The sequence below is a fragment of the Pyrus communis genome, chromosome 17, assembly GCF_041283825.1.
Source record: "Pyrus communis isolate YQ-2024b chromosome 17, ASM4128382v1, whole genome shotgun sequence".
NCBI lineage: Eukaryota > Viridiplantae > Streptophyta > Magnoliopsida > Rosales > Rosaceae > Pyrus > Pyrus communis.
The window spans coordinates 8820150-8839204 of record NC_142581.1 but is presented as its reverse complement, the minus strand read 5'-3'; the positions used below and the strand labels follow the sequence as shown (position 1 = coordinate 8839204).

Sequence of the window (19055 nt, the reverse complement as noted above, 5' to 3'; positions counted from 1 at the left end):
GACCTGAGGCAAGCGTTCATTCGCATGCGCAAGAACAACCTCAAGATGAACCCGGCCAAGTGTGCTTTAGGTGTTTTGGCCGGTAATTTCCTAGGATTTTTGGTGCACCATCGCGGCATCGAGGTCGATGAAAATAAAGCCGCGCCATCATTAGCGCCCCACCTCCGACGACAAAGAAACAGCTCCAGTTGTTACTCGGGCAGATAAATTTCTTCCGTCGTTTCATCGCCAATTCGGCCGGTAAGATGAAAGCATTCTCTACACTCCTTAAACTGAAGGAGACCGACCAATTTGAATGGCGCGAAGAGCATCAAGCTGCATTTACGCAAATCAAGGTAGCCCTTTCCACCCCACCGGTGCTCGTTCCACCTTGTCGCAACAAACCCCTTAAATTGTACATTTCGGCAGCTGCTGAATCCATTGGATGCCTCCTTGCACAAGATAACAACGTCGGACGCGAACAAGCTATCTTTTACCTTAGCCGAAACCTGAATTCACCAGAGCTTAACTATTCCCCCGTCGAAAAACTTTGCTTAGCGTTGTTTTTTGCTGCATCCAAGCTTCGGCATTACATGCTCCCCACAGTTACGCAGGTCATCGCCCAAACCGACGTAATTCGTTACATGCTGACTCGGCCTATCGTCAAAGGCCGAATTGGGAAATGGACACTCGCCTTATCCGAGTTCTGCCTTCAGTATGTACCCCAAAAGGCCGTCAAGGGGCAAGCCCTCGCCGACTTCCTGGCACAACACCCATCCCCTTATGGTTTTGAGGGAGGCGACGTCGACATCGGTTTCGTCACCACACGCGATAACCATTGGACTATGCATTTTGATGGTTCCAGTACTTGGACCTCGGCAGGTGTCGGTATCGCAATTCAGTCGCCTGACCACTGCCGATGGTATTTTTCTCTCAAGTTAGATTTCAGCTGCACCAATAATCAGGCCGAGTATGAAGCCCTCATTATCGGCCTCCATGTTTTACATGATCTGCGGGCCCCCCGCGTTCTCGTCCTTGGTGATTCCGAACTTGTGATTAACCAACTGAACGGCGTGTTTCGTTGCATGAGTTGTACTTTAGCTCCCTATCACATGGTCGCCACTTACCTGGCCGAGTCGTTCGACCAAATTACATTTGAACACATTTCACGTATCCACAATACTGACGCCGACGAACTCGCCCAGATCGCCTCCGGAGCACAACTCATGGGGGGCAAACTAAGTTGAATTGTGGGAATTGCGAACACGGGTCAACGCTCGTACCCTGTTTTGATTAATCAGCAAACTCTCCAACGCGCGCACGTAATAAGTACAAGGGTGATGTCGCTCCCATCCCTATTAGAACGAGGAGATCCCATAGAAGTATGTGCCGTCGAAGTAGAACCGGATGATTGGAGAAAGACGATGTTACGGTACCTCGATAACCCCAATGGGAAACACGACCGAAGAACAAAGGTGCTCGCGACGAATTACGTGTCGTGTCAAAATGAATTATATCGCAAGGGCGAAGATGGTTTACTACTATTGTGCCTCGGCCCACACGAAGTTGCCCAAGTAATGGCCGAGGTACATGAAGGAATTTGCGGAGCACACCAATCTGGACGAAAGATGCGCTGGTTACTCCGACGACACGGTTATTTTTGGCCCAATATATTAAAGGATTGCATCGAATATGCGCGGAAATGCGTATCATGCCAGATTCATGGACCTGTGCAGAGAGCCCCGGCCCAATTGCTACACTCGGCTACTAAACCGTGGCCGTTCAGGGGTTGGACAATGGATGTAATTGGAAAATCACGCCATCATCGGGGGCAGCGAAACACGCATGGATAATTGTAGCAACTGACTATTTCACTAAGTGGGTCGAGGCAAAGTCATACGCCGAATTAACGGCTAAAGAGGTATGCAACTTCGTAGAGGAGAATATTGTGACCAGATTCGGCGTGCCAGAAACGATCATAACTGATAATGGCACTATATTTACGGCCGATAGGTTTAGGGAATACGCGGCAAGATTGAATATCCGACTCGAGCAATCTACGCCGTACTACCCACAGGCAAACGGTAAAAGAGAAACCTGGTTTGTGGCATTTGAAGTTAAGTGAAGCATTATGGGCATACCGAACTTCACCTCGGTCGGCCACTGGAACCACTCCTTACGTGTTAACTTATGGACACGACGCCATGTTACCGGTCGAATTGAGTATAAGTGCGTTGCGAGTAATCGAGCAGAGTGATTTGTACAGTATTAAATATAGTCAAGCGATGCGACAAGAGTTAGAAGACTTAGAAGAAAGTCGAATTGATGCAGTTAACTTGTTAGTAGCACAAAAGAAAATTGCCGAGCGAGCGTATAATCAGCGTGTAAGACAAAAAACGTTCGGCGAAGGAGAATTGGTTTGGCAAACTGTGTTGCCTGTTGGGATTAAAGACCCCAGATTTGGTAAATGGTCGCCAAATTGGGAAGGGCCATTCATCGTTCACAAAATACTCGGCAAGGGGGCATATCATTTACGAGATCGGACGGGTTCAGTTCACAAATTGCCGATTAATGGAAAGTTTTTAAAGAAGTACTACCCAATTACATGGGAAATGCAAGAGTAAGTCCATTTTACTGACAGCAAAACGACCATTGTACTGATAGCAAAATAACCATTGTATTGATAACAAAAGAATCAGTACAAGAGAACAAATACAATGATTAAATTCCTAAGGGGTCGAGGGGAGGAAAGTCTCAAGGGCAGCTTTCAGCTCCAGCCACTTCGCCTCGCTCAAAATTATCTCAGCCTGCCGCGTCTTCTTGTTGCACTGCAGTTGCTGGATACGCCGTGCGCCGGCAGCGAAGGCCGTCAACTGAGCCTTGTTAGCCTCAAAATCCTTCTCAAGCTCGGAAGCAGCAGCCGACCTTTGGCGTTGAAGGTCAGAAATCTGACGCTGGAGGTCAGAGATCTGGCGATCAAACTCGGTCAGCTTTGCTTTCTTTGCCTTGAAAGCCTCCATCTCTACTCGGCCAGCCTCATACGCGACCTTGGCCACCTTCAAATCGTCATCGGCCTGTAGGGCACGCTCAAAGATAAGAAAGTGTTGCCGAGTCCGCTCCAGAATGTTGGTTAGGAAAGAGATGCCCTCCGGGCTCAGGTGACCACCACTAGCGAGGTCATTGAGACACTCTCCAACAGAGTCAAGGCCCTTGCATAGGAGAGCTTGGGAAGCAGTCAGAGACAAGACTTCGTGCAGCTTCACGAAGACTTCGGCGGGCGTGGCTCCCGCCGATTCGGCCGGAGCTGCAGAGGAGCCGACCTCACCGGTCGTGCTCTGAAGAAGAGCGTCAAGCTCCACTTCCCACGACGGCTGCACATAAAAAGAGAACTTTGTGAAGGAAAGAAAAGACCTGATATAATGCATAAAAAAGGGAAGTGTTTTAGACCTGCCGAGAGGAGACTTCGGCCATGCCCTCTGGGTCATTGCTCGAACCCAGGAAGCTCAATGGCCGAGCCAGTGCCTTAGACCGCTACGCAATTCACGCGGCCGATGGAGGTCATCTACATTTGATGGCCACGATGGCGGCCAGGAAATATAAAGAACGCCCCTTGGCGCATAAAATTGCCGGTGAAATGAATGTTCGGGCACCTGACATTTAATAGTTTTTTTTAAGAAAAACATGTAAAAAAAAAAAAAAAAAAAAATCGAAACAACAAAAAGCGAGACTTACAAAGGCCGAAGAGACTTCCTGTGGAGGAATGGGAGGGTCTTCGTCCTGCGGGTGGATCTGTGACTCGGCCGAGGCCTCAGGATCGACCATGGGTCTCTTGCCACGATCCGCCGCAGTAGGACGTGGTCGAGCGGTCGCCTCGACTACAGGAGGAGGATGGACGGGAGGAGAGTTGACTGGTCGACGGCGGCGTTACAGCGGGACTTCGTCACTCTCGCTCTCGACATCCTGAACAAAAAGAGAACAGTTAGCATTACGACCAGAAACCTAAAGAAACAAGTAAAAGCTGAATTATACCTCCAAAATGACCGTTGGAGTCGAGGGTGCTTCGGCAGGCGCAGCCGACTTCCCCATTTCAGGCGCCACGATCGGCTTCGAAGCAGGGGCTGGTGCAGTGATGGGATTGGCCGTGGTCTCAGGAGGAGAGCCGGCAGGAGCAGGCGTCCCAGTAGTATCACTAGGAACGACATGAATCTCCCGGTCGCCCTTCTTTGCCAATTTCTTGACGCGCTTAGAAGGGCGAGGGGCATCATCCTCCCGCTCGGCTGGTACCGTCCGCTCGGGGGTGAGGGTCTTTTTCATGGGCATCAACTTCTTCGCCCTCGCCACCACAGCAACCACTTCAGCCTTCCTCGACCCACGCCCCCCTGAAGAGCAAAGTGATTAATAACAGGAAAAATATAATAAAAAACAGAGAAGGTGCGGAAAGACTTACCTTGGGCCGATTCCTTAGGTTGGGTCGAGCGCGCTGGTCTCGGTCGGTCGCCAAAGACTTTGCTCACCACATCTTCGGCCGCAACGCCAAAGAAGTCGCAGGTGTACGCGTCCCACCAGTCGCCGAAAGTGTCGGTGCCCAAGGATTTCGGAACGGTTGGCCGAAGACGGAACTTCTTACACCGTTCCTGAAACTCTTGTTCGTTTGTCCGGCACTCCCTATCGGAAGAACCAGAAAGACGTCCCCGGCTCAGGAGGGAACGAGAGATGAGAAGGGGCACGGGGCAGCCTTGGAGGTAGCCAAGCTGCCGGGCGACGAAATGGGGATGGTAGACCTCTCAACCGGCCCAGCGAGCATCGCAACCTAGGGGAAGGTCGCGAGTCAGGACAAACGACCCCCAGGACTGACGGAGGCCTGCATCCTCGGACTCGGCCCAAGCTGCCGTCGGGAGCCTGATTGAGTCAGGGTATTCCTGGCGCCGGCACACCAGAAACTCATCGTCCGAAAGGACGTCGAGACCGAAAAAATGTTTAAGAATCTCGTCAGCCCGGTGCGGAAGGGCCGGTCGAGAGGCCAGTTGGGGGCTGAGGGCGACCGAGCGCTGAAAAGCAGGGACCTCAGGCCGAAGAGTGGAGAAATAGACCTGCATCCAGAGTTGAAACACCCAGAGGGGTCCGTTCTGGTGCGGGTCAATTTTGTTGATGGTCGTCTCGGCCAAGCAACGGAAGAGGTTGGCAAGAATAGCCGGGCTAAGCGCCAAGGAGTGACCACTGGCCAAGGCCTGGGCCACCGGCATGTTCTCGACCAAGCACTTGTTCGACCTGGTACAACAAATAAATTTGTTGTACCAGTAGAAAAGGAAAGCTTCATGTTCTCCCTTCCTCAGACTCTCCTCACCCCGGCCAGCAAAATGGAGGATGAGAGTGTTGTAGTTGAAGAAGTTCTTATGAAGCTTCTGAACTTCTTCTTTTGAAGTCTCCCGGTCGCCTCGGCCGAGCGTTTCGACGGCTCGCTCGTCGAAAAGCGCTTTCAGGTCAAGAAGGGAAGGGTATCCACAGAGAGCGGCGTCGATTGGGAGGCCGGATGGGGAAATCCCAAGAATTACTGAGATGTCGAGGACCGTGGGGCCGAGGAGGCCGAATGGAAGGACCATAGTGTTGGTGGCCAAACACCATAGCGTCAGGGCCGCTATAAGCAGCTCCTTGTCCATGGTAATCTCCATGGTCGAGAGCAGGATGACATCATAGATACCAAGGGCTTTCCACTCCTCGCCAAAGAAGGACCTCATTCGGTCCACCCAGGCGGCCCAGGCTGTGGTGGTCGAGGGCCAAGCTCCTTGAGGCCGAGCCAAACACCATTTCGACCAGTCAAACCCTTGAAGCAGGGGTGTTAGGCACTGCTCCTTGAGGAGATTAGTAACAGACGACGGCACCTCGTCTCTAATCGCAACGTCTTAACGGCTCTACGATCAATGAAATCCTTGCATTTGTTGATCTCGTCAGAGAGCTTCGAGATAAAGGAGGCCATTATAGAGATGGTAGGAGAAGAATTTGGAAGAACTGGAGAAATGAATTGCAGAAGGAAGAACTGGAAGGTTTGATTTGAGCGAACAAGGATGAGGAATTGGAGATTTTGGAGTTTCTGAAAGCGTAAGATGCGAATGGCAGAAATGTGGGTATTTATAGGCCTTTCAGGATGAATATCAAACGTCTGGGATTCGAAAAGCACTGGTTCAAATTGGGGGGAAATTTAACCGGGAAAGTCTCAATCATTTCGGATATTTTGGGAACCTGCGAAGAGGGGATCGAGGAGTCGAAAATCCAGGATGCACGATTGCGTGCGGCGCCAGTTTTAAGGCATTAATGAAGATAAGACGTTCCAGTTAGTGCACTGTTTCGAGGCCCACGATTGAAAGTTTTAAGAGCGGCGGAGAATCGACACGTGGCCACGCGTTGGGGGCAACGAGGAAAGTGCAATCATGCCTCATAAATGCGCAGGAATAACAGTCATTAAGGAAGTAAAGTCCAAAAAAGCAATAAACGTTTTCGCTTCTTCAAGGTCGAGGCCCGACCAAAAGTTAACGGTCGGCGACCTCAGAAGCGAGGGGGCAATGTTTAGGCCCAAAATATTATTGCTGGGCCGAGCAGCAGGATGTGCTCGGCCCAAGGTGATGATAGATAATATGGGCCGAATAATAAATCCCGGATCAGCTGGCAGGGTCGGCCAAATCCTATCCTAAGAGGTCCGGATGAATAGGAGAGGTCGAGGAAGTCCTAGTGCGACCAGGAGTCTCGACCGGCAAGGAATGGAGTCTCGAAAAGAAGGAAAATTCAGAATCCCAGTAGGAATAGGTTTGTTCGAGTCAGAGGCGAAATGGGGCAAGGACTTCCAATCCATATCAGAATTGGTTTTCAAGGAATGGGGCACTATAAATACAAGAAATCATGCAACAGAAAGGACCTTCACAATCAGCATACAATTGCCCTGCGCAAAACCTCTCAAACACCTTGAGATTTTTCCTTTTCTTTTCCTGCCGACACACCTTCAGTTTGGATAAACAGCACTGTGGAAGCGCTCGGCGAGCACCTTCAGTTTGGATAAACAGCACTGCTGCCGCAGAATCATCCGACCGAGAAGCATCTTCAGTTTAGATAAACAGCACTGCGTCGAGGTCGACCGATTATCTATCCAAGTCTCGGTCGAGAAAGGTTTTCGAACCTTTGTTGGCAGAGGTCACCTTGCTAGCCTTCTCGGCATAGTTAGGTGTTACGAATTACATTGCTCGGCGTACTAGTCGCCGAGTGGTTTTATGATTGGATACTCACAAGTGAGTTTTAGGGTTCGGCATTCTGACGGCCGAACCACGTTTACCATCAAGACATACATCACGTTCGAGTACCTGTGCCCATACACCTTGGTCTCGATTCGACATGCTTATACTCTCACGAATATAATCACAGTGACCGAATCGGGCTCGGACGATTTGTGAACTCCGCAGAATTAGCAGCCTTGTCTTCAGGCTGTAGAACCCAGAGACCGAGAGTGTTCCTTCCTCAGTCGCAATCGCAAGTTAAAGAAGTCAGCGACGCGCTCAAAGCTACATCAACAAATTTTACTCCTCGGCCAGGCTCGGCCGACGAGTTGGCACGCCCCGCATTCAACCGAATGACATAATTAGCTTATTAGTTACTCGGCCTGCGCGCCACGTAGGTTTTGTAATTTTTAGGGTCAACAGAACCACAACGATAGCACATGTCTGCATCTATGGTTTCAGGTGCATTGCCCTTATTCTTGAAGTTTGGGGCCTTATAAGGGAGGTTAGGGCACTTCTGGGCTCAATCTCCTCCCTTAGATGGGCTTTGGCTCTGCTGGCCTTGACGGGATGGCTTCTGGCCGCCTCTACCACACCTATTCTGGCGTTTGTTTGTGTTATAGTGTGCTTCAGGCACAACAGTCGCCCCAGTAGGTCAAGCTTGATGATTTTTCATCAACAACTAATTCTACTTTTTAGCGAGAAGTAAAACAAAGATCAAATTCGAAAACTTAAAGAACTTCTGAGCCCCATATTGTTGTTGCATGACAATATTAGTAGCAGAAAAGGTCGTCCAGAAGATCATCTTCGGTCAAGGTCTTAAAAGACTTGAGAAGTGATCGGATTCAACAAAGTTTAGAATTATATTCATTCACAAACTTAAAGTCCTGGAAGCGCAAATGATGCTAGTCATGTCTTGTTTCAAGCAAGAAGATGTCATTTTGGTGATCAAAACAATTAGCCAAAGCGACCCAGAGTTCTCATGGATCTTCCTTAGCAAGGTACTCGGTTTGCAGTGCATCATGAATATGTCTTCAGATGAAGATCATGGCAGTGGCTTTCTTAGCTTCGTGAACTGGGTTATCCATCTCATCTTCAATGGCGGGACGCAAATTCTTTGCAGTGAGGTGGAGCTTCACATCTTGGACCCACTTGAGGTAATATCTTTCAAAAACCTCCAAAGCTGTAAAGTTGAGTTTGTTCAAATTCGACATATTCCTATCACAAAATAATGGACAAGATGTGGTTTGGTAATGGAGAAAAATCAATCCATTCACATAGGAGTAGAATATTTGGGTTCTAATAGACATTTATTGGTTTAAATTCGCATGAAAAAACTTCGGTTTGTCATGGGTGATGTTTTTAAGGAAAACTTTAGGTTTTCAAACAAAGCATGTTTCTAGAAACTTCAGGTTTCGAAATAATTATGAACTTCAGGTTCATATGTTCCTGCAAACAAACGCAAATATATATATAGAAATATGCAACAAGAAAATATGCAAATAGAACTTCAGGTCTATAATTATAATTGAATTAATTATTTGGACTTCGGACCAAATTTAAAGTGTGGGTGAAAAATTATAAAACCTAAAGTGTCTAAAAATAATAGAGAACTAATACTCGGGGTCCAAAAACATGGACCAAAGTCCACGGGTGGGCTGAGCAAAATTGTACTATGGTCTAGGCCCAAAAACTAGGCTTAGATAGACATGGGCTGATCAGGCCCCAAACACAATTTAAGCTGTAAGCCCATTAGCAACAACCGGGCTGCAAAAACCAGGTCAAAAAAACAATGGCCCAAATGGGCATTGATCAGATGCAGGTACACCAATGTACTAGCTGCAAGCTGGGATCGCGTGTATGCGGAACATGGATACACCAGCACGGGGCTGGGATCCAGTGCATCGCGGACATCTGGAATCAAATCTAATCTATGATTTATACAATCACACTTAAACAAGAAGTTTATAACATTTCATATAAAATGATATATAATATATATTTTTAAAATTTAGGTCTCGTGAGGTTTCACCTCAAGGCTTTCTCCTAAGTGGGGCTATCCATGAAACGCCTCACCTACGCCTTTACCTTTTAAAACATTGGTCAACGGTTACCTTGTGTTAGGGGGTGAGCAAAAACGTACTCAAAATTCTTAAGCAAGTGCTTAAGAACATTTAACTACGCACTCAAGTTCTTACAATCGATTCTACTCACCCCTAATTTGCATGTAACAGAAAATAATAAAATATCACATCACTCAAAATTTTTACTTAAACATCTTTCAAACAATCCAATGTTTCATTTTTTTTTCAGTGCCTCCAAAAACATTATGTTTTTATAGGGTGAAGTTAATATAATTACCCAGTTTAGGGATAATTTTAAAATGGTGTTAATCTTTTAAAATTTTCCAAATAATTATCTAACATTTTAAAAATTGAAGCGTTAAGTGAGGAACTTGACAAGTGTTATAGCGAGATTTTACCTTGACGTCATTTATAAAGCTCTAACTCCCCAAATTGATTCCTTTAAACTAAACAAAGTTAGCGTTTAATTTGGCTGAAAGGGTTCAAATTGAGGATTCAAAATTCTAAAATATGAAAATTAGACTCAACATTTGTCCATATCATTACTTAAATTTGATGACATTGTCACTTAACAGTAGTGATGTTATCACTTTACGTTGATGACCTAACGAGTGTCTATATTTATAAATGTTTTGTGGTTATTTGAAATATTTTAGTTATTTGTACTTCCTTATTTTTTAAACATAAGGGTTGGGACTAATTTGGAATCACACTAGAGGTTGGTTAGTTATTCGTACTTCCCTGTTTTTTAACCATAACAAGCAGTTGCTAGCTATAATTGGTGTATTTGTGTTAAGTTACCAAAAACAAAAAAAACAAAAAACGAAAAACAAAAAACAAAAATTGTGTTAATTATGACTAGCCCATCTTTTAGTTTAGAACAAACATAACCCTTAAGACCATCTCCAATGGTGACCTAAAACCTAAAAATATTTAGCTCAGAAAATTTAGGTTTTAGCCCAGAAACAGCTTTTCTACTCCAACCCTTCTGGCTTAAAATTTTAGCCCCAGATTATCAAAGAATGAATTAAGGCTATTTTTTTTAAATTAACTTTTTAAAAAAAAAAAAATTATGTAGACTATCCTAAATTAATTTTATAAACATTTTAACCTAAAAATATTTAAATTCCGATAAATTTTGAAAAATCACTAAATCAATACATGAAAACCAAGATAAACCACATAAACTTAATACCAACGACATTTAATAAACCACATAAACTTAAAAAATAAAAAAGACAATTAATAAACCACATAAACTTAAAAAATAAAAAAAACAATTAATAAACTACATAAACTTAATACAATCGAAAACTCATAGACTACATAAACTTAATAATGATATTCACCATCTTGACTTGGTGATGGACTTGGTGATAGTCTTGAGATGAATTATCATCTTGAAATATACTCCTTGTAGCATTCCTTCGTAAAATTTCCTTTTGCTTACCACGTAAGTATCTCTTCCTCTCTGGAGTGTATTTGTCGAGGTCCTCCATTATCAAATTTGTTTCGTACCTTTCTTGCTCCCTATCCCCTTGTTCCTTCATGGCCAAAAGCATTTGGGCCGATTCTTCTTGCCGACGGCACTGGATTTCGTTCATTATTGCCATTTCGCTAGCAAATTGTGCACGTGTCGGATCTTGGGACTTCCCTTTTCTCTTTGCTTCCTTTTGCTTATCTCTACCCGGGGGCCTTGCAAAAGAAGAAGTTGGGGTCATTTGTTCGACACCTTCATTGTCGGCAAAATTCACACCTTCATTGACATCATTTGGGGGTGGGGCTTCATTATGAAATAATCTTCCACATTGTTGGTTCACATCGGTTCCCCACCTCGGACAATCATTGAGGATGTTCCAAGCATGATGCAACTTAAAAGCTTGATTTTTTGGTGTAGTTCTTGTCTTGTAAATTGCCATTGCTTTGTCACCCTATGCAACAAATACATAAAAACAATTAGTTGCAAAATACTATTATGTACATGACAACTAAAATATCAACAAATAAACTAACAATTTCTGAGGCGCCCCTTCCACTAGGCATGTCAACCATGGCTCTCTCCAAGCTTCCTTTCCATAAAGTGCACGCTTTGTTGATAATCTTCCACCGATCATAAACACCACCAACTTCCCTTCGACCGGCGTTGGAGTTTTCATGGAACTTATCAACAATTTTACCCCATAAAACCTTTCTATTTTGATTGGTGCCGACGGCACCATCTTCGCTAATTGAAATCCATGCCAAACATAAAGCAATATCTTCGTCAAAGGTCCAATTACGACCTCTAACGTGCTCTTTTGCCATCTTGAAAATTCTAGAAATGAAAATAAATGGTATAAAGAAAAATTGAAAGAATTGTAGGAGAAAAATGAGTTTTGTGTGGATGTTTGAACAAATACATAGGTATTTATAGAGTTTTTGGTTGAGTTTTAAGTTAAATAATTTTTATAAATTATTCTAGCCGTTGGATTTAAATTTGGACCGTTAGATCTTTTTTTTTACCGTTATATTTAATTATATTTGATCTAAGCCGTTGGATTCAATAAATACATAAATATAAAACTAAAAAAAAATAAAAATTTGAACCTGGACCGTTGGATTAACCAAAGACCCAGTTAAATGTCACCGTTAGATCTATAAAGCAGCCCAACGACTACTTATTGGAATTATTGCTCAAGGAACAGCCCACATGGGGCTGTCGGGTGGGGATCAAATTTGGCGTGTGCGGCGCGTGGGAGAGTGGCTGAAAGGAAAGTGGGCTTCACAGCCTGTGTTTCACTCACAACAAGTAGGGCCCATAATGACTTTTGGCCTAAAAACAGGCTGGTATTTGACCTTCTTTTAAGTTTTGGGTTTTAGGTTTTATTTAGCACATGGGTTGGAGTGGGTTTTGGGGGGAAAAAAAGGGGGAATTTTAGGTTATAAGCCATTGTTGGAGATGGTCTAAGAGTAAAATAATGTTGTTAAGAAACAGTAACAATTAAACTCTTATTATTTATTTAAAATATAAATTCTTCCGAGTTTATTTTTCATTACTTAATAACAGCCAAACTCAATCAAACCAAAGATAACTGATTAATGGACTATACTAATCATTCCATTTATAGCATCTGTCGTAATCGTTGGTGTCCCAGTTCCACAGGCATGGATGGCCTTCAAACACAGCCCAAATACATGTTCCACAATAGTCACCATCTCTAAAGTTATCATATATATCGAACCATTGAAATGCACCTGGCCATTCAAAACTGCAGTAGAATTTTGTTACTGTGATGAAGCTAGGTTTGAAGTGGAATTGAAAGCTGGCGTTCGGTGGAAGCGTTTGGAGACCAAGATCATCGTCCCCGGATTTGCAGTGAAGGTTGAGGGTCTGGCCTTTCTCCAAAGAGTTTGTGATCTTAACATGTTTTCTCTCGACTGCATCACAAATGGTAACTGTGAACAAAACCAGCGTGACTAGCAGCAGTACTGTACCTCCGTTGAACCAACCCATGCTATACATATAGCTTGTTAATTTGAAGAAAATCAAATTTTATTTTGGTGTGAAAACACTAGGATGAACCATGCTTTAATAGTTGCTAGCTAGAGGTACCATCCACAAGGTCTCACATTTGCTTTAGTGCAATTTTTTGGCCGGGTACATTTGCTAGCTAGTTCTTTATTTATAAAATTATGGTAATAGATCGATTCACGTATAAAATTAATTTTGTTAGAATAATTTACAGTTGTGAAAAGACATTTAATTTTTCATAACAATGAATTTAGTTTAAAATGTTGACGAGCTTAGTAGTTGTCATGTAATTGAAGGTCTGAATTCTACTAACAAAATTATCATGCAGTAATTTTTTTTATACAAGCGATATTATTATACTTTAAGCCTATAAAAATTTGATGAATAGAATTCAAACTTAAGTGCATACGGTCTAACACATAAACTCTATGTAATGTGGCTACGCTTAAATATACATTTGGTAATTTAGTCATAGAAGGAGTAATAGTGATTTTGAAAATCATGTACAGCTAGCTGAGAATAATTGGTAATTCTAGGAATGAGGAAATATAAAAGGAAAATACTACGTAGATCATCGGTGAACATGTTTGGCAAGGTCCGCTTACAGGTAAGAGGTCCTTATTGCTGGTAAGGGGTGTCCTATACACCGCTTCATGCCACATCATATTCTATTCTACTTGGATGTCCCAAGCGTTCGTGGCACAACACGTGTTAAGTGGAGTAAAATTAGTTCAAATGGTACAACTCAACAACAGTGGTAGAGGCACGGATAAGTGCATAACCAATTATTTCTTCCATTAAACAGAAGTAAATTCTACAAGATTGAGGTTCAAGAAAACTATCCCTTATTCTTGTCAACCAAGGAGCTTCAGCCATCAAGGATTTCCTTTTGTACATCACATTAGCACCTTTTCACTTCTTGTGTACAAGGTGGGCCGTGAGGATAGCCGAAGTAGACACCCGCTTAGGGCCTCCACTTCGGAGGCCCTTAATTTATATATAATTTCTTAAAATTGAAACTCAATAAAAATATCAAAAAATAAAATCATAGGGAAATGAAAAAGAATTGGTTGAAAAATTAGATTATGTAAACTTAATTAACACATTTGCGTCTAATAATGCAAATGTGTAATATTAAAGTAACGTTATTTTTTTATATTAATTTTTAATAATATTTAATGTAGAAATAGATTTTTTTTCATGTACTTAGCGAATTTTTTTTAATATATATCAACATACAAAGGATAAAGTATCAGAGAACTCTAATGCCCCACTTCGAAGGCTTACCTAGGGTCCACAAATTTTCAGGGCTGCTTGTGTAATTTTGTGAAAGGGATGTATCAATGTCATAATCTTGAAGCACGTTAACGTTTCAGATATCGACTCTGTGAACATGGTAAGATGTGAAGTGAACAATTGGCAAAAAAACTTTATCTACAGAGCAAATTCGTCTCTTCCTCATTAACTACATCGTAGTACCGTGAAATGTACATTACATGAACAGTAGACAGAACGGCTCAAAGTACTTGCTAAGTTGCTAGAGCTGCATCTCAGCCCAGTAACTCAAAAGAACCTTCGCTCTTGGCATTAAACGAGTGGAAAATAAGGAGGCGGCTAGATTACTGTTCCACTAGGAATCAAGGCATCCTTGATCACTGTGACAATCCCGCTCTTTATGAAATATCCGTCTGTTTCTCTTGCTGCTTCTTGCACATTGTCGCTATTGATAATCTGTAGTTCATACTCGTTGATGGTCAGTTTCATAAAGATAAAATGTATAATGTTTTGAGTGATCAGCTAAGAAGAATAAAGTTCTAATTTGAATGTATGTCGAACCAGACATTGCATCGAATGTAAGCGGGAAATAGGTAGTACATATAGGAGGCGGTTTTCTGTATCCATGTAAGAAGTTTCAAATTGGCTGTCCATAAAATTTAGACCTAAAATTAATAAAAAACTGAAAAAAATCAGATTAAGATGATACTATGCTTACCTTAACATTCTCTCCAATTCGCGCATTCTTATCAATTATTGCTCTCCTAATGTGGGAATTCTTGCCAATACCAATTGGAACGCTGCCCTTCGCAGAAAGGAACCTCCTGTCAGCATCAGTCTGGGACAATCACAACAATTGCATCAGTATAATCTATCCAACCCATAGAGAGGTCAAATGAACAATGACAGTATTTCTAAGGAAAGTCCATTCATCTCTATAAACAAACAAAAAATGTTTATACGGTCATGTCTTGACTTAAAATAAAAAGCAGCAAGTGCTAAATCTACAGCAGGTTTTACCTCATAGTAGTCAGCTCCCATCAGTAATGTGTCTTCAATGACAGCACCCGCTGCTATGCAAGACCGAAGTCCAACGACTGAATGGTGAATTTTACAGTTCTGTGTTTATGTAAAAGATAGGATTGGGTTAAAGAGCAGGACTGAAATAGGTTATACTGATCCCCGTTTCTTGCAACGATAGCACATAGATGCAAGTTTTTCTGAAATTGAAGAGAACACGGGACTATGATGTGGCATCATAATGAAACAATTTAGCAAAATGCTGAATGTTTCTACAAAGAACTTACCTTTATTACACATCCCTCGCCAATAACACTATCTGTGACATCAGCATCAAGCATTTTCGATGGAGGTAAATACCGAGGTTGGGTGTAGATAGGGGATGAACGATCATAAAAGCTACAGTATAAAGTTCAAAATTAGGCCGGAATACTAAATCCAGATCAAACTGAGAGCATAATATATGAATTGGCCAAACAAAACAGGAATACAAACAAGTTATAGAATAAAAGGTACCTGAAATCTGGAACTGGTTTTTTTGTTATCCCCAAGTTTGCATTGTAGAAAGCCTCAATGGTACCAATATCTTCCCAGTAGCCATCATACAAATAAGCTTGAACCTGTAGGCATTAATAATTAGTATTCCGGGGGCTGAATATCTGGATGAAGGGTAGCAGGAGACAGAAAGTGTGGAACCGGGAAATATTTAGCAGACCATATAAAATCAATTTAGGATACTATCTTTTTCAGTACAAAGGGATTTGTTCAGTTTCGAATGAAAGATATTTGCAATTATGTAATACCAACAACTATTCCAATCTTTTCCACCTCTTTTGATTGATCTTTCATAGAAATTACAGAACAAAATATATGAATGAAAACTTACTCTCAAACCAATGGAAGTTGCGCCTGGAATAACTTCACTCCCGAAATCATTTGCACCAGGAAACTTGTCTCGAAGTAGATCTAACATGACATTTTTGCTCACAACATATATACCCATGCTGGCAATATAAGGCATCTCTTTAGCTCTCTCATCATCAAGACCCAGGATAGTTGTATCAACCTATATAACAAACAACATTTTGCATCAATAATCAATCACACACCTAAACCCACAAGCGTTTGAAGTTCAAAATGAAACGCATACGTAATGCACTAAATAATGAAAAACAATCTGCAAGTGGATCGTTCACCTTCATAGCTTTGAGTTGCTCCCCTTTTGGTTTCTCAGCAAACTCAATAATCCTTCCCTCTTCATCAATCTTCATCAAACCAAAGGCGGTAGCGCGCTTCTCATCCATGGGCAGAGCAGCCACAGTGATGTCTGCATCAGTTTCTCGATGCGCCTGAATAAACCTCTCATAGTCCATCCTATACAAATGATCCCCAGCAAGAACCAAAAATTCCAACACATTGTGCTCCTCAAACAACCACAAGTACTGTCTCACGGCATCCGCAGTACCCTGTAAAGCACCAAAACCAAATATCCCAACTCAAAAACCAATAAAAACAAAAAATCCAAGTAAAAAACCAATCAAAATCCGATTTCCAACACAACCCCACATTTGAAATAAGCTTTTTAATCACCTGAAACCAATTGGGATTCTCAGGGCTCTGCTGGGCAGCAAGAACCTCAACAAAGCCTTCATTTTTGTAGCCACCCATATTAGTAGCATAAGCACGAGAAAGATGGCGATTGAGCGAAGCGGAATTGAACTGGGTCAGCACATAGATCTTGGACACGTTGCTGTTGAGGCAATTACTGACTGGGATATCGATCAGCCTGTAGTTTGCTCCCAATGGAACAGCAGGCTTCGCACGCTTCTTGGTCAATGGGTAAAGCCTCGTCCCAGCTCCCCCACCCAGGATAATCCCCAACACACTCTACACATTAACACAAACAAAATTCCCAAAATTTCAATCCAAACAAGAACACATTATGCGAATGCATAGAAACAAAAACACCAAATGCGACAGAGAGGGAGAGAAATGAATCACTTACCCGGCTCGCATCGGGATCAAGACACGTCTGGGAGTTCTTGGAATCGGAAACAGCCTTCGGAGAGACAACCAGCGGCGGGACTCTGTGAGTGGGGCATTTCCTCATACAGGTGCTGGGGGCGGGGATTTTGGTCCCGGAGAGATGAGAGCCGCTGAAGGAGAGGCGGCTGATGTTCTGGGTTTGCTTCGAGTTCGGCAACACCGACGATCGCGACGTGAGCACTCCGCTCGCTGCCATTGAAGAGGACGCCATGTAACAAGAAATTTTGAGAGTTGCAGAGGTTGACAGTGGAGTGTTTGGGACTGACAGCTGAGATTTGATGATATTTCGGGACCCTTTACCCTTTGCATCTTAGTGTTAATTACGCAACCCAACGTGAAATCTCAGACCATGGGAGTGAGGGTATTATGGACCTTTTACAAGATGTTAATTTACTAGTTATTCGACGGTAGTAAAGGAGTACAAAAAAATCTGCAGAAATCGCGAGTATTTAAACAAGTGGACATCATTAAAAGTCAGGTAACGGTGGATGCATCAATGGAAGAGTGACACGTGGCATTTGGGTTTTGGCCTAAGATTTTGTGTCACATGTCACCACTTTTGTTTACCACCGTCTATTTTTTCGTTATATGGTTATAAAATTGAGACGTTAAATTATAAACTTGCCAACCCTTCAAACTCACAAAGGACGATCTTTGTTGACAGTCTTAGCTAGGGGTTGTGATTGGTTGGTAGCATATATTAATTTACAGTGTTGGATATTGAAGATATACCGTTTTTGATATGGTGTAAATATTTGATCGATGTTAACTAAGTAGGATTACTTTTGATCATATAATATGCTATATGTTTTGAGATCTACTTACACTTGGTATCTTTGCTGTGGCAAATATTTCATATCAATAATCTCTTGTGATGTGACAAAATTATACACATGAAAATGCGTTATTAGTAACTGAGGAAAGCGGTAATCTCATCTTACTAGCTTGGAGAGAGGAAGCCTCGAGACCGCATCTTCTAGCCAAATAACTACTTTGAAGCCCTGATCATGGGCGGATCCACTATGAAGCCTAGGAGGGGTGGATTACCCCTCAAATTTTTTTTAAACATAATAATTATACAGTTTTGCTTCCCAATGACCACCCTAATTAAACTACAATTGAAAAAATGGGTATACAATTAAAATAATTCTACCGTTTGGATCCTCCAAAGGCCCACGTGATGGCAATTAAATTAATAATTAATTTAACTGCGGCTTGCTCAGTTTTATTTTAAGGATTTCTCTATAAATGACCTGGAGATACTTAGGATTTAATTTCAGACTTAATATTGTGGATATGCAATTTAGCATTGAATTATTTTGTTTAAAAGGGATTTGATATCTTGCAAAAAAAAAAATGGTTCAGTGCAAAAAAGATAAGGTGTATCGGCTAGTTTATTTGATTGTGACATTAGTATTAACTCTTCCAGTTGTTACTGCAGTCGTTGAAAGAGTATTTTCAATCAAGAAATTTTTGAAGAATTAATTAAGAAATCGAATAGGAGATCAATGAATGAATGATAATATGATTGTTTTAGAGAGATATTTGATGGTATTGGTAATAATGTTGTCATGCAACGCTTTCAAAACTTGAAAACGCATTGAGATATTGCAATATGTTGTATAAAAAATTGTATAGATTAATATATATAAATGTTCAATAAGTTCTTAAGTTTTTGAAGTGTGACTTTATTATTTGAGGATGTTCTATTCATACAAATCTCTTGAATTCGTCCTTTAACTCTGACAGTGAGAGAAATTCATTATTACTATATATTTGCAAATATCCATTTTGGCATATAGATAACAAAGGAAAAGAAATATGTGGAGAATATTCTATCACCAAACCAATGAGTAGGGAAAGGGGCGGATCTATTCGATG

At 42.2% G+C, this 19055-nt stretch overlaps 2 protein-coding genes across 4 annotated transcripts; both read right to left on the bottom strand.

The window, feature by feature from the left end:
• Window positions 1-8937: 8937 nt before the first annotated feature.
• Window positions 8938-11673, bottom strand: LOC148689394 (uncharacterized). Its single transcript, XM_088688462.1, has 3 exons — window positions 11336-11673; window positions 10734-11253; window positions 8938-9164 (listed from the first exon to the last, which is right to left on the bottom strand). Exons 1-3 carry the CDS (start codon window positions 11624-11626, stop codon window positions 8938-8940), a joined length of 1038 nt encoding a protein of 345 aa, XP_088544588.1. The 5' UTR covers window positions 11627-11673.
• Window positions 11674-12571: 898 nt separating this feature from the next.
• On the bottom strand, window positions 12572-17485 carry LOC137707720 (glucose-1-phosphate adenylyltransferase small subunit, chloroplastic/amyloplastic). 3 transcript variants are annotated; one of them, XM_088689161.1, is made up of 9 exons: window positions 17134-17484; window positions 16719-17015; window positions 16325-16594; window positions 16015-16194; window positions 15645-15748; window positions 15416-15527; window positions 15129-15227; window positions 14827-14946; window positions 12572-12739 (listed from the first exon to the last, which is right to left on the bottom strand). In XM_088689161.1, exons 1-9 carry the CDS (start codon window positions 17383-17385, stop codon window positions 12587-12589), a joined length of 1587 nt encoding a protein of 528 aa, XP_088545287.1. In that variant the 5' UTR covers window positions 17386-17484; the 3' UTR covers window positions 12572-12586. The 3 variants fall into 3 exon arrangements, 2 of the variants coding, with proteins under 2 accessions (XP_088545287.1, XP_068302724.2); XR_015958459.1 differs by lacking the exon at window positions 12572-12739 and adding an exon at window positions 14243-14564 and having other exon boundaries at window positions 15129-15328; window positions 17134-17485; XM_068446623.2 differs by lacking the exon at window positions 12572-12739 and adding an exon at window positions 14243-14564 and having other exon boundaries at window positions 17134-17481.
• Window positions 17486-19055: the final 1570 nt, after the last annotated feature.

Bases quoted from the DNA above. Each gene is read 5' to 3' on its own strand.
- LOC148689394 (XM_088688462.1), bottom strand. From the start codon at position 11,626: ATGGCAAAAGAGCACGTTAGAGGTCGTAATTGGACCTTTGACGAAGAT. The intron at 11,254-11,335 runs GTTAGTTTATTT...TTTGTTGCATAG, and splicing joins GAAGGGGCGCCTCAGAAATT to GGTGACAAAGCAATGGCAAT. The intron at 9,165-10,733 runs GTATATTTCAAG...ATCATAGATTAG, and splicing joins ACGAAGGAATGCTACAAGGA to ATTTGATTCCAGATGTCCGC.
- LOC137707720 (XM_088689161.1), bottom strand. From the start codon at position 17,385: ATGGCGTCCTCTTCAATGGCAGCGAGCGGAGTGCTCACGTCGCGATCG. The intron at 16,195-16,324 runs GTGAACGATCCA...TTTGTTATATAG, and splicing joins AGCAACTCAAAGCTATGAAG to GTTGATACAACTATCCTGGG. The intron at 12,740-14,826 runs GTAAGCATAGTA...TTTGTGATGCAG, and splicing joins GAATTGGAGAGAATGTTAAG to TCGAGAGAAAACATGTTAAG.